The sequence below is a fragment of the Brachyistius frenatus genome, unplaced genomic scaffold (assembly GCF_029030835.1).
Source record: "Brachyistius frenatus isolate BFR_SWC_R1_liver_20210118 unplaced genomic scaffold, ASM2903083v1 Contig_7, whole genome shotgun sequence".
NCBI lineage: Eukaryota > Metazoa > Chordata > Actinopteri > Embiotocidae > Brachyistius > Brachyistius frenatus.
In genome coordinates, this window is record NW_027210606.1 from 838,166 (window position 1) to 853,483 (window position 15,318).

The window sequence follows — 15,318 nt, forward strand, 5'->3', positions numbered from 1 at the left end:
CACACACACACACACACACACACACACACACACACACACACACACACACACACACACACACACACACACACACACACACACACACACACACACACACACACACACACACACACACACACACAGAGGCCGTCCTCCGGCCATAGTGTCAATGTCAATGTTGCATCTGGTAAACACGACAATAGACACGCACTCCCACAACACACACGCCGACACACACACACACACACACACACACACACACACACACACACACACACACACACACTGAGAGACAGACACACACATAGAGGCTAACAGGATAATGACTGGCCAATTAGGCACAGGCTTGATCTGTCTGGATGTATCCAGTCATCTTAGCCCCTCCAGCAGCCATTACTCAGGCACGGACAAACACACATAACACACACATATAGTACACACACAGCACAACACATTCAAACACACTTGGTCTGGATGGAGCGCTGTGAAAAGCTGGCTGCTCCATCAGGCGACCTCTGTGAGTCAGCCTGTGTGTGTGTGTGTGTGTGTGTGTGTGTGTGTGTGTGTGTGTGTGTGTGTGTGTGTGTGTGTGTGTGTGTGTGTGTGTGTGTGTGTGTGTGTGTGTGTGTGTGTGTGTGTGTGTGTGTGTGTGTGTGTGTGTGAATTTTTCTCACATACAGCTGTAATAAAGTGACCATTTCCAGATTACATTTCATTATGTCAGTCATCGCTTAGTGTTCTGATTGTTTCTGATTTTCAGGCAGACAACAATCAATCTGTCCTCAGGCTTTGTTGGTTGTTTGTTTTGGCAAAGTGATATTTCTGAGTCTACAAATAGAATATTGAGGAACTTCTGGTGAATTACTATTTTTCACTGAAGTTATGACGTATTCTTGAGTTGTTTTGTATGTACTCATCGTTGTTACCATCTATCTTGGCCTCAACGCTCTTAAAAAAAGACATGGTTAATCTCAATAAGGTTGTTTTGTTTAAATAGAGGTTAGAAATGTTTTTACTTATAGTTACAATATAAAGCGGTGACACACAAATAAAGGGACAACACAAGTTCAGACACAACAAAAAAAGACAACTGAAGTTCAAGCAGAGTTAAGCATATTTACAAAGATTGTGAACAAACAGATGAGTCACAAAGGGCTATACAGGAAAACCAGACACAAAAATACGTAATAACAGGAAGACAACAACAACAAAAAATCCTGATCTGTCAAACTCTTGGATTAAAGCAGTTTTACCTTCATTTGACAGTTTGACTTTCTAAACAATAAGAAATATTGACAGGCAGAGTTTGGACTTCTTCATAAAGAGAAGTCAAAATACACCAGCAGTCGGTCGGCAGTGGCTTCGTCTCTGCAGTGTGAATGATTGTAATGCACATGCATGTTCATGAAATGTGTGTTTTGACTGGTTGGCTGCTTGCTGCCGGTGTCGACCTTAACTCCAGCTGCACTCCGTTTGAATGGATGATCCTCACCACCATTATCGCTAACTGCATCGTCCTGGCTCTGGAGCAGCATCTTCCCGATGGAGACAAGACGCCTCTGTCTGAACGACTGGTAACACACTCTACCCACACACACACACACACACACACACACACACACACACACACACACACACACACACACACACACACACACACACACACACACACACACACACACACACACACACACACGTGAAGTGTGTTCACACAACATGCACGCATATTCAGTGTGTGCACAGACAGAAATATAGACAAAGGCTTGCAAACACAGAGAAAGGAGATGTACTGCACATGCTGTGAATGTACATACTGTACATACTGTGAGCACACACTTAAACAAATACAGACATAAGAGCACAATCACACAGACAAAAGACTAAACATGGCCACGGTGGTTGAAATGACTACAAACATTACTACAAATAATACATATAGTTATAGTTTTTTTTTTTAAACAAATCAAATTTTCAGGCTCATGGTTTGCTGTTTAATGTACACATATTGACTGATTTTATTCTCAAAACGTTTTTTTATTCTTAAAATCATAATAAAAATCTCTATGTGAACACAAAATGACCCACTGTGTGCCTGCCGCTGATCCTTTCCTTCCTCTCTCACCTTCCTTTCGACATTTCTCTTCTCTTTCTACTCTCACCTCCCGCTTTTTCGGCTTTTTCTCATATGATCTCTTCATAACTACTTTTTTTTTATTTTTTTTTATCCCCTCTCCCGTTTGATCCCTTTCCATCCTTCTCCTTTCACCCTCCTCTCATCCTTCCCTCGTCCCCTGTAGGAGGAGACGGAGCCCTACTTCATAGCCATCTTCTGTTTTGAGTCTGGGATAAAGATCCTGGCTCTGGGTTTTGCGTTACATAAGGGCTCCTATCTGAGAAACGGCTGGAACGTCATGGACTTCGTGGTCGTGCTCACCGGGTGAGTCCACAATATCTCTTATTACACCTTTTTTTTACTTCATAAAATAGTAATTTTCCCTGGCAGGAAATTCATTGTTCTTGCTATGTTTATGTGACTTATTTATTTGTATTTTTTTCTTTTCTTTTTTTATGTTATATGTAGTGTGGTTAAGATGAGTTATTGTTTTTACAACTGTGGTTCTATTTGTTTGTTGTACAAATAGTGAAATGTGTAGGATGTGTTTCCATGGATACCTATTCCACTTCAACTCTGACTTGGTGAGGGGGGGGTTGTTCTGCTTCATGCTGCAGTGCTTCACATGAACATACACACTTAAGAAAAACTCAGCAACGTTTCGTCCCTCGGAAAAGTAAATGTCACCTAAAACACCTCTCCAGGCTCATTACTTCATTGCTGTAGGCTTCAGGAATGATTGTAAGATTCTCCGTTGTCGATTTCCAGAGTTTGACACAAAATTTCGCCCTCTGCTCATGCTCACCAAGAAATCGCAGAAGCATCCGGTCCACTGCTCACAAAACCATGTTTAAATCAGGAGCTGACTTTAATCAAGCGACACCACTTGGAGTACTTATTCACAAAGGTTACAGCTTCTCTGTGCTCTGTGCACGTCACAGTGCTGCACAGTCTCTGAACTTTCTGATCCACCCTCATATATCAGTACTTACCCACTTACTACTTGATTTTGACTTAATTTTGAGCAGTTTGTATGTTTGTGTATGAGCAGGTAGGTGGTAAGAGTGGTGGTGTAACTGTGTGTGTTTGTTGTGTGATCTAAATATGGGTGCCTAAGTGAGAATGGTACAGATGGTAACAAGATAAGACCCAACCACCTCAAACACACTCACATGGACACAGCAGAGGTCTGGTTTGACAAGGTGTGTGTGTGATCAGGGCCACTCCCCCTCAGTCGCTATCCTCCTTTAATGAGGACACAAACACACACACACACACACACACAGACTAGATCAGAGCAGCCCTGCAGGGAGCGGCAACCAGGGCAAAGTGAAATGTCACTCCTCCCAGAGATGGGGGAGCAGGTTTGTTGTTATGGCGATAGCTGACAGAGGGGTGGAAGACTCCTCCGTCCCTCTCTCCCGTTCGTTACCATGTTCTCTTCTGTTCAGTTCACATCAGCGTTATCAGAATTATATACCAAACCACGAACTGTTAAAGGAACAACAAAAAATTAATTATTTCAGCAGCTGACACATTATTTTGTTACAGATGGAGACGTCCACAGCAGTGTTAACACTTTAAATCAGTGACTTTATGCCAGGCAGGAATGTTAGTACCACCCTCATACCCTTTCACTCCCATCATTCTGTCACTTATCTTCACAACATGTTAACTGCTACCACGGTAGGTGGAGAAGCAGCAGAAAATGCAGCCAGTCCTCGCAAAAGGTGTGTTAACATGTAGTGATGTTTTCATCACCTCCGTTTTCCCCGAGCGTCTCTTGGGAAATGCCAGCAAGCCACCCACAATGCAGCACCTTGGTAGAAAGTATTATTCTGTGTTGCATGTTTCCAACAGAACATATCCACACTGTCCTGTTGCAGAACTCACGATTAAAGATCTCAGGGCTGTGAGCGAATAGACATACACTCCCCTTTCAATGGATTCCCAGGAGGGAGATGCATCGTTTCTTTTACTGCCACAAAAGCACAACATTACGTCAACACAGATTAGCCTGTTGTTCAAAGATACAACTAAAGTTCTTGGAGAAAAATAAATTCCAAAGGAACTTGGATGAAAATGACACGCTTTATTATGTCTTAAGGGTCATATGGATATTGTATTGTATTGTATGGTTCCCACAAGAGGTTTACAGAAGTCCCACTGTAGATTGCTACGGTGTCGTGAATTTGATAGCAGTGGCACAAGAATGGACTGTGCTTCAATTATGTTCCCCAGATTGTCTGTGTTTATAGAATGACATTTACTTTACATTATCAACACATATGATCCGAATAGCATACTATTTCTTTTTACTTTTAGTATGGACTGCAGCTACCCTTAAAAAGTATGTACTCATACTACTTCATCATAAAAATGCGCCTTGAACTTTGACCCTCTTGGTCATACCTGTCATGATCTGTCACCATGTGAAGTACTAAGAATAAGGATGTGATTTGGAACAAGTACACTTCCTTCTAATGCATCTTCTTCTTCCTCTTCGTCCTTTTGTGGGCAGAAGATTGTGGGTCAGAACAGCCAGAGTAGCATGCTGGCCTGCATACTGCAAAATACAACTGGATGTAGTTGGACATCTTGGTACTTAACATAATATTTATTGAGACATACTAATCCTGTATTTCAAATGACATACTTCCGTTAGTTCACTAACAAATAGTGCTCTTACATGTTAGGACTCTTACTTGTAGTTGTGTGGGCATTTTGACAGCGTAGTGTTGTTTCAATTTGCATACTGCACTTCTGCACCGACTGGAAATAACTGTGAACACATCACTCTCCACAATTTCTGCAGTTTGAACTATTTTACCCAGAAATTAAAATGTTTTTGTGCCCTGTGTTTGACACACTCAATAAACACACTGATGGCTTCTGTCTAGCAGCAAAACTGAAAAAGAAACACTTTTGTCTGCTTCCTTAGACGCCTTAATTTGAAAAAATGTTTATGGCGGAAGTCCCGCCCCTTCCTCTACATAGCCAAGATGGGGACCGTTTGGGGTGAAATGTGTCCAGTGTTTCACTCTTCTGTTTTGGATCATTTTGAGTGCATCATCCTGGTACTTGTAGAGCACTGCATGCTTCTGTACTTGACAGTGTAACCGCAGGTATCCACTAAAAAAAAGTGAGTGTTGGTACAGAGGTACGCCATTTGGAACACATCATGAATCTTTTTCTGGCATACGAAACAGTACGGTAGTATGGACATAGGAACGTACGGATGGAATCACGCACATATTGGTGTTATAGCCATGCAACTTTTGCGTCACCTCATGTCATTGTTGAATCACATGTTTACATTCTTTTATTCACTCGCAGGGAACCATGATAATGGAGAGCAGAAGGTTTGTGGTGGAGATTCATTTGTTAGTGCGTCTTGCTGAAATAGAGAACACAGAGTCTCTTTTCAACATCTCTAGAGGTTGTTAACCCATTGAACAATTTATCAACGATACAATGTCACCCACCGAGTGCACAACTATAAATACAGCTTTAAACTGCCGTCACTGAAACTCAAAACTCCTTACAGCGTTCTACATTGCTGGATGGATAGATAGATACAGTGGATGGATAGATGATATGTGTAAAGAGAGATGTAGAGGGAGCCCTCTGAGAGCGTTGAAGCCCCTTGCCAGTGTAGCAGTAGAGTACTACTGCAGCTAAATAACAGAGAGGGTAAAAGGAGGAGGAGGTGGTAGAAGAAGACACGTGACAGTGTCCCTCTATTCCCCTGGGCTCTGGATAACAGGACAGAAAGAGAGAGGAGGGGGATACAAGATGGGTTTGGCTGTTAAAGAAGGCGTGAGAAGGATGGAGAACAGAGAGGAGTTTAGAGCTCGACGAGGAAGACCATAGGAAAGAGGGAAGAGTGATGGCTGGGGGGGGGGGAGGTGAGAGTGATTTATGGAGAGTGAGAGAGAGGTTCGGAAGAGGAATGGGAGGAGGAGGGGAGGCAAAGATGGAGATGGAACAAGGGGGGAGGGGGGAGAGAGAGAGAGAGAGAGAGAGAGACAGAGGGAAATGAGAAATGCCGAGAGGAGCATGCTCAGAGAGGGAATGAATGTGTGTGTGTAAGCGCTGCAGTAACCTGCTTTTCCCTGCTCCCTATGATCAATCACTCAGCACAGCCTACATAACACACACTCTGTTGGTAGATTATGGTGCATACACACACACACACACACACACACACACACACACACACACACACACACACACACACACACACACACACACACACACACACACACACACACACACACACACACACACACACACACACACACACACACACACACACAGTATTTCTGTATTTAGATACTGTAAGTGTATACACATGATTACACACAATTACTATGCATGGATTACAATGCCAATTATAGTCATATTTCAAGCCTTCATGTATATTCATACAGAACAATTTAAATTGAAAGTAGGGTCTTGGTATACACACATACTGCAAGCAACTAGCATATGTTTACCATGTTTTCCTGCTGTGAGTGCAGCAGGATTTGAATTGAATGTCTTGGGGCTCTAACACCCAGCAGAAAGCTGCGATCAGCGCGACGCAAGTTTCTTTGCTAGTTTCAGCCCGATGCAGTTGTCATTTTCCCATCCACCACCCATGTTGTTTTAATGTGTACGTTTCCGTCTATTTGAGTTCCAATGGGTGTTGGGCTTAAATTGAGGGGTGCACAATGGTGGCACATTGCTCTCTTAAGGCAGCGTAGAGCAGTTGACCAACAAAAACTGAGTCTTAATTCAATGGTGCAGTATTTTCCTGTGTGTATTTGATAGACAGTAACTAGTAACAGCATAAGACCTTGGACACGTTCGAAATGCACTAAGTTGTGGACTTAGATTATATAGAGCTAAAGATGTCTTTGGCTTGTAATGAAGTAAGTCCTCCATTGCCTAAATCTGTACCTGCAATGGTTATATCAGTGAGATATTTTCATTGAACCCAGTTTTTGCTTCATGTTGTTACAAACAAATTGTTTTTGTTTTTTTAATTTGATGTCTTTTGTTTTTATTTTCATCCTCACTTTTTTTTCAGTTATAGTTTTGTGTTTTAATGGTCATTGGACTGATGTGTCTAAATAATAGATGGTTGAATGAATAGGTTAAGATTAGGGTTAGACTTCTAGCTGTGACAAGTATGATTAAGTAAAAAAAAAAACGTAGAACATGTGTGGTGTTCTATAAAGTAAAAAAAAAAAAAAAAAAAAAAAAAAAGTCCTCCACAAACTCTTTTCATCCATCCATTATCTATACACGTTTTATCCTGAAAAGGGTCACCGGGGGATGGAGACAATGAGACTGTGATGCCTTTTTAGCCAGTCTGTTCGTCCAGTCAACACTTTGGTTCAGAAAAACTTACTGTCATAAATTCTGACCTAAGTACCTTTAAATTTAGTGTGACATTTCATCGGGCCCCATAATGAATATAACAGAACGGGGTTCATTGCAGTTAATTTGCGTACTCAATGCATATACCAAAAGACTCTTTCGAGTGTGTTTCCATGTTTTGGGGCTGACTTCGTTACAATGCTTCAAAGTGTGTGTCTCACAGGCAACCTTTTGACTTTGAACAACACTTTTGAACATGAATATTTCTAAATAAATATATCTCATCGCTGGCAGAGGAGATACCTTGCAATATATGGGCTGCAATTTTTCAAAACTTTTGCTGCGTACATTCAGGCTCCTGAGTGGATATTCCCGTTTAGTTTTGAAAAATCCATGGCTTTTCTCTACTGCCACATTCAAGACAAGCTGTAGTTTAGCCCCACTACTAATAAATTCCATCCCCTTGGCTCAATAACTTCCTGATGTTTCATATATCTAACATTACAGCATCTGGAGAAGCAACCAAACCTTTAGACTTTTAGTTTAGTCTTGAGTTTTAGTGCCAATAACGCCAGTTTTCTTTCTCACTTTTTTTGATCCCCTCTATTGGTTTCTGAAAGGGTCTGTGCGTGTGCTGTGTTAGTCGTGACTGAGAAGGCTTCTGCCGCTGTGTTGTAAAGTGTGTGCGTTTGCACGTGTGCTGACCTCATTCTTGGCAAACATAGTGGAGAGGGAGATACTTGATGAGGACAAGAATTAATGAGAGGAGGAAAAGAGGAGAGGGGACACACACACACACACACACACACACACACACACACACACACACACACACACACACACACACACACACACACACACACACACACACACACACACACACACACACACACACAGAGTGACTAGTGTGTTTAGTATTCAGGGATGACAGTCCATTGATTTTCAGTGCCATGCTGTGACGTCACACGGTAATCTAATCATTTACAGTAGAGTCTGGGCCAGTCAGTCAATGAGAGGACACCATGGATGTCCCTGTGACTCTGCTAATGGTGGTTCACAGAGACAGTGTCCAAAAATAGACCTATATCTCAATTTATACAGTGTTGTAATATGTGTCTATATACATATACATTTTGCAGTATAAGTGATTCTATCTCACTCTTTGAGATTATTAAAGAGAATGTATGCAGGTAATTACTGATGTGATATGGTGAATCTCACTTTTGACCAAGCAGCAGCTTTTCAGTAGGATTTGTCGATGATGTTACTTTCCATTGTTTTAGATACTCATTGAAGTCTTTATATAAAACAAGGGATTAGGAAATAATAGACAATCTGTTTCTTTATCATATGCAGCAGATGCAATATTTATTTTAGCCAGATGTTTATGGGAGTATTTATAATTTTGAAATATCTTTAAGATATCAATGTTGTTAAAAACCTTTCTGGAGTCGCCAGGAATTCATCTTTTCGAAAAATGTTTAGATTAGTGACTTTAAGGTTATACTAATGAGGTTACCTAACATCCTATCCCTAATATGATAGAAAAAACACATAAGTTTCCCATGCTTTCACTTCGGACACATAGGATCACATGTTGCAACATATGATAGTATGGGGACAACATGTGGAAAAGTTTGCACCTGAGAATCTCCATGAATGTCACACATTACACCATTAAAATGTTCCAAAATCAAATGTTTCCAATGGGCAAAATACATGTTTCACATGTGCGATCAAATGTGTATGTGGTCACGTGATCACGAGTTTTGCACGTGAAATTCATGTGTCTTTTCTGTAAGGGTACTGAGTCACTGGTGTATCTGAGATATACCAAATGACATCAGAACCCGTGACAACATGTGACTCACTGCAGAAACACATCACGCTGAGTTTTGCGTCACAAACAGGACAGATTAGATGAAACCAGACTTCATAAAGATATTTTTTCTGCTGCATGGACTCAGGCCATCAGAGTTAATAAATAGCTTAAGACAAAACACATTTTGGTTGGAACGCTGCTGACTGTGAATGAAACACCAGCTTACTTTGCTGCGAATGAGGTCACTCTCCAACACCAAATCAAAATTTAATCAAACATTAAGAAGCGGTACACAGAGATGTCACAGCGAGTGCAGAGCCTCCTGTGAGAAAATACTGTATTAACACCGAGAGAGGAAATGAAGTCCAGCAGGGAGAGAAAAATGAGGTCAGACAGAGAGAAGAGAGAGAGTACTTTATTGAAAGTTGTCCTTTTGCCATCACTTCCATTATCATTATTGCTCTGCAGTCATTTACAGGCTCATCACTCTCCTATACATTCTCCTACACCCTCCAACTGTGTGCCCTGCAGGCTATCTGCTGCATACAGTAGAAGCACACACATTCACATAAAGGGTGTTAGGTTGCACAGGCATTGCAGTGGCCATGTGTTTGATGATACTCCATCCTGTTCTTCTGTGTTAGTCAGGACAGACAGAATGGGAATACAAGTGTCATTTCGTCTACTAAGTATATTAATTTCCAATCAGGAAACATCAGAGTGTAATATTAAGCTTAGACCATGTTGTTTACAAATAAATAAAAAGGTAGGCTGTATTTAAATTGACAGACAGGTAAGGTGTTTGTTTGTTTCTTCAATGCCCAAATGAACCTGTATGGAGGACGCTGAAGTTAGTGATGTAGATGTCTGGTTCGACATGGAAGCATCTGAGTGTTACTGCTGTCTTTACTTTGGTTTTAACTTGATGAGATGGGTTTGTGAGTTAATTTGATGTGAGATGGATAGACTCTCTGTTTTTTTTTTTTGTGGTCTGAGGAAAACACTTCTGATCAACCGGCCATTTCCAAACAACAGTTGCAAAATAAAGTAGTCACTTTCAACAAAATCACTTTTGTTAAAAGCCCGCTGAGCATGTGGTGCTTTGTGCTCACCCACACACCCTTGTGAACAGAAATAGAGTCACAGACAGAAACATACACCTACAGACGGCCAATGTGAGGGCAGCAGGGTGGTGAAGGTAAGAAAGTAATTGTCGTTTATCATACCAGCAGTGTTAACAAGCATCTGTCCTGCTTAAGTGCCCTGTTACCCCGACTCTGACCTCTCTGGTAGGGGTGGAAACACATGTAAAGACAATGTTTTTTTTTTCTCAAACTACCTCACCCCTGACTTATAATAACTGGTTATACTGTAAACATATTAATTTGGTATTTTTAACAGTACTCTGATCAGGAAATTCTTTTGCATTTCTGACTCAGGCGTGATCTTTTCACCACTAATACTTGTACATCGGCTTCATTTAGAGCAGGCAGACTGTAGCATCAGGTCAAGGAAGCTTCACTGAAGTTATGTTTCTAATCATCGGATGAATAACCTCAACAAGTCTTTGTTTTAAAGCAGCAAGAGATAATGGCATTTTGGCTAACTCTGTGCACTGCACTTTCTCCTTCCTTCCCACGTCACCCTGATGTCAACACATGAATGCACAACAGTCACACGGAACTATTAGCTACCGAGCTAACAACAATCTTCGCTGCTATTGTTAAACAGCAAACCGAGCTTATGCGTACAGGTAGTTGCAAAGTAATGTTATGCTACTACTGTAAAAAACACTAACAAACATAACAAAGAAGCGTTCTCTCTCCTGATTGGATACAGGATAGGCTACCAGAAAATCCATTTTCTGTTTACTGCTGAGTGGAGGGACTTTGAATACCCATGTTAATGACCAAAAATTCCAGATCAGAGCTGGGTGTCGGAGCTATTTAATACTTATTCCAATGAAAAAATGTTGCCTACAGCATCTTTAACGCTGGTCTCCACCATCTACTAACAAAATACAACTGCATCTATTAATCTATTTTACAAGCATTCCAATTTTGTACAGCCATTCAAGTGACTTTGTCTGTCTGCAATTTAATGTTATAGGAAGTGGGTTTGTTTGTTTGTATTCTTAAAAAACTGGTCTGCTGCAAGTGGAACAAGAATTGATTGAAAAGATGAGACCAAACCATGAAATCAATTGTTAAACCAAAACAATGAGCCAAAAGAGGCTAAAAAGCTTAGTAGAGCTACAGAGGTTGGTGCTACTTCTCAGTGACTGTGTCATCCCTTTCACGTCGCATGTAATTATGCAAATGTAATAATATTGATGAGTGGACATTTTATGTATTGTTTAGAAGTTGTCAATCATCAGTGGATATCTGAAATAGAGATCCAGGGAAATTGGCATGCTAACTGCAGAGACTATAGAAACCAGATATATGCTGTACACACAAACATGCACATGACATTTTCTGTGTCAACTGCCACGATAACAAGGGCGGAGACGTCCAGACGTCGTGTCCTTGTGAGGTCCAGGAGTCATGCAGGCAGGAGACGGAGGGACAGGTGGGCCAATCAGCCGGTCCGGCAGAGAGAATGAGGGAGAGAGGTAAATGGAAAAACTGAAGGAAGATTAGAGACACAGGAAAGAGTGACGTTGGTGAGCATGAAAGAGGAAACAGACGTGTGTCGATATCATTAAAGGACAGAGGACGGACAGAAGGTTGGAGCAGGACTCACAAACGGCTACTGTTTTAGATTAATCCAACTTCAATCGCTCTATTATTGCTCTGAAGGAAGGCGCTTTAGGTACTGTTTAAAAAAAACAGTTTTTGGCAAATGTCTTCAGTAAACAAGTCTTCATTTCATTACTTATTTTTTTAAACGGATCTCTGCATTACTACATTAAAACCAGCCAACAAAGCCAACAAAAAACTTAAGCGCCACAATCCTCCAGTGGCCAGACAGTGTTTGCAGAAAAGCCCGCTCAGCAAGCCTGGCCTAGATTAACAAAGGTTAATAAAACATATATGTGATTAAAGGACATACGGATGCGTGGAGTAAAGGCACAGAGGAGAGAGGAGGAAAGACAAGAGGCTCCTCCTTTATTGTCCACCTTTATTTCCCCTTGTCCTCCCTCCATCAGACCACACATGAAGTCAAACCAGAAACAAGAAGCACCAAGAGAAGGAGAGAGAAAGAAATGAAGGAAAGGAGGAAAGATGGTGAGTTTGGGTGGGGGTGCAGGGAGGCAGAGAGAGTCCATCAGCTGAGTGTTAGCACTCTGCTGAGATCAGCAATAACGCAAGAGCGAGAAAATGAAAAGAGGGAAAGGGAGAGGAAGGGAGGATGAGGATGGAGAATGTGGTCAGAATGAGAGTGCTTCTATCCTGCTTCTGCCAATGAAAGCTTAAGCAACCAGGAGGCTGAAAGAGAAGTGAAATAAGCAGAAAGATGCAGAGAGAAAAGCTGTTTTGTGAAGGAGGGGCTTGGTGACATAAGAGGGAGAAGATTCAGCCCCGAGGTGATGTATCACAGTGCCCCTTTCACCTCCAACTCATCCCCTGATCCCTCTGCTGACATCCCCTCTACACCCTTCTAATGGACTCTCCCATGGGAAAGTGGTTGGAGCATACCATCCTGGCAGTAAAGGCCTGGGTCGAGCGCTGACATAACGGTTGTAAAATGCAGCTTAATGTCTCGTATCTATAGGAGACAGAGAGAGAGAGAGAGGGAGGGCAGGGGCGGTGTGAGAGGTTTGGAGGGTGAAATCATTTTCTTCTCTTATCTTGGGAAGGATTTACTGCCCTTACTGTATCAATGCTGTTCCACAAACATGTGTAGACAAGGCAGAAAGTAAAGGCTCGACCACCTTTAGTCAGAAAGTCTGGAAAGCTAATGGAGCCTACAGATTTGCTTTATCGCCTTTGTCATTCATTTTCACAGTTTTGTTCATAATTCCTATCACTTATGATATCATCCTTTTCACCAATTTCATCGATAAGATGTGAGGATGCAGCAAGACTGCTCAACATTAGCTTTACAACATCGGTCAAGTACACGAGAGATCAGACAGGTGCTTGAACCGGTAATAATTGGTTGACATGTACAAATTATGATCACAGGTTGCAGCTACGCATCGTTTAATATTTAGGGGTCACAAACTGAGATGGTTCGGTGATCTAAAGCAGATTTGAAAGCTAAAACTGAGGAGGACTTTTCAAGTTTTTAACTACAGCAAATATGAAGATCTTTCAGAATGGCTGTTGCTTTCCCTTTTGTCCTCCTCTGTACAGTAGTGGCAAACAAACTAGACTCAGCTTGTACCAGCAAATTTTTGAAATAACTGTCACTCAAAGTCTCTTCATAGTCCACTTCTGCTTTAAACAATAATAATAATAATAATAATAATAATAATAATAATAATAATAATAGTAAGTGTCCTTCTGATATTTTTACTCCTGTTGTCTGGGAGGCATGGCATCTTGATAGCATTTCGCTTAAGGGCACCAGTTTATGTTTCTTTCTGCTCTATGCATGCTCTTACAGAAAACAAATGAATAAGGAACAGCCGGAGCAGAAGTCAATATCTGCCTCTGACAGTCACCTGAGGGGATGTCCTATTTCCATTCATTCATTTGGCTGGCATACACTTCTGTGCAAAACTTTTAGGCACTCGAAATGTTTGCTGTAAATTCTTATCGCTATACAACAAGGGAGACGTGATCATGATGATCATGATGTCTGCAGCAATGACAGCGACAACAAACATAAAGGCAGAGTCATATAGAACATTCAACAGGAAGTCATGCAACAGATGGTGTGGCCCCCACAGAGCCCGATCTCGACGTCATGCTGTCACTCAGGGACTGCATGAAGAGACAAAAGCAAATTAGACCGTTTAAATCCACAGAAGAATTGTGTCAAGTTCTCCGAGAAACAACCCACCTGCTAAGTACCCGGAGAAATGTGTGCAGGTTAGAGTATCTGGGAGAATGTGCGCTCATTTGAAGGCTCATTTTTCTATTAATACCTAAATTCTATACACACTGCTGCGTTTAAATACGTGTGAAGAAAAGGGTGATGGCTGCAACGAGCATGATGCCGTTTGTTTATGTCTTACACTATGTTCGAACATGTTCAAATTTCTTAACCGTGTGTGTGCATGATGTCGATCACGTGTGTGTGTGTGTGTGTGTGTGTGTGTGTGTGTGTGTGTGTGTGTGTGTGTGTGTGTGTGTGTGTGTGTGTGTGTGTGTGTGTGTGTGTGTGTGTGTGTGTGTGTGTGTGTAAGTAGGGGTGTGCTGAGGGTGGAGGGCTCAGTGGGAGACACTAAGGGGACAGGAGCTCGCACTGTGATGACACATGGCACTCCCACACTATTTCCACACAATACACACGTAAACCGTGTGCACACGCAAACACACACACACACACACACACACACACACACACACACACACACACACACACACACACACACACACACACACACACACACACACACACACACACACACAGCATATAAAGCTCATTCACTTGTCACGGATTGGACCTTGTCCCAGTCCTCTTCCATGTTGTCAGCGTGTGTTGGTGCTATTTTTGCCAAAGACGCCACACAGCATCACACACTGCAGTTATTAATTCACACAAGGCCTCACATAGTACATGTTTTATATATGAGTTAATGACATAAGTTTAAGTTATATCATCAGTGAAAGTCATATCTTTGATGATGCATGCCTTTACTTAGGATTTATATAATATGAATGCTTGATGTGAGCCAGCACGTGAAAGCATCCTTCGGTTGATTGTTTAAGCCAGCATCACATACACACCTGAAACTTTAGCAGTTCAGTGTTCAATATTGCTTTTATTAAATATATATAAAATGCTTCTTTTTTTCTTTTTCTTTTTTATTGCAACTTGGGTCTTATTTTTGTGGTTTTGGTCATTGGGCATCTTCATTCTAAACCTCAGAGCCCTGAAGGAACAGCACAGTCACTGAAGGTCCTCAGTCAGACTACCAGGA

The 15,318-nt window shown here is 41.5% G+C and overlaps 1 protein-coding gene across 12 annotated transcripts in view; it reads left to right on the forward strand.

Moving 5' to 3' along the window:
- The first annotated feature begins 1,365 nt into the window (after positions 1 to 1,365).
- Positions 1,366 to 15,318, forward strand: part of cacna1ab (calcium channel, voltage-dependent, P/Q type, alpha 1A subunit, b) — a 103,693-nt gene continuing 89,740 nt past the window's right edge. For 11 of the 12 annotated variants that reach the window (XM_069689489.1, XM_069689492.1, XM_069689494.1 and 8 more), the window contains exons 1-2: positions 1,413 to 1,553; positions 2,277 to 2,416. In XM_069689489.1, coding sequence (XP_069545590.1) covers positions 1,461 to 1,553; positions 2,277 to 2,416 — 233 coding nt within the window. In that variant the 5' untranslated portion in view covers positions 1,413 to 1,460. Of the gene's footprint in view, positions 1,554 to 2,276; positions 2,417 to 15,318 lie in introns of all 12 variants that reach the window. The other variant, XM_069689502.1, reaches the window with a different exon arrangement.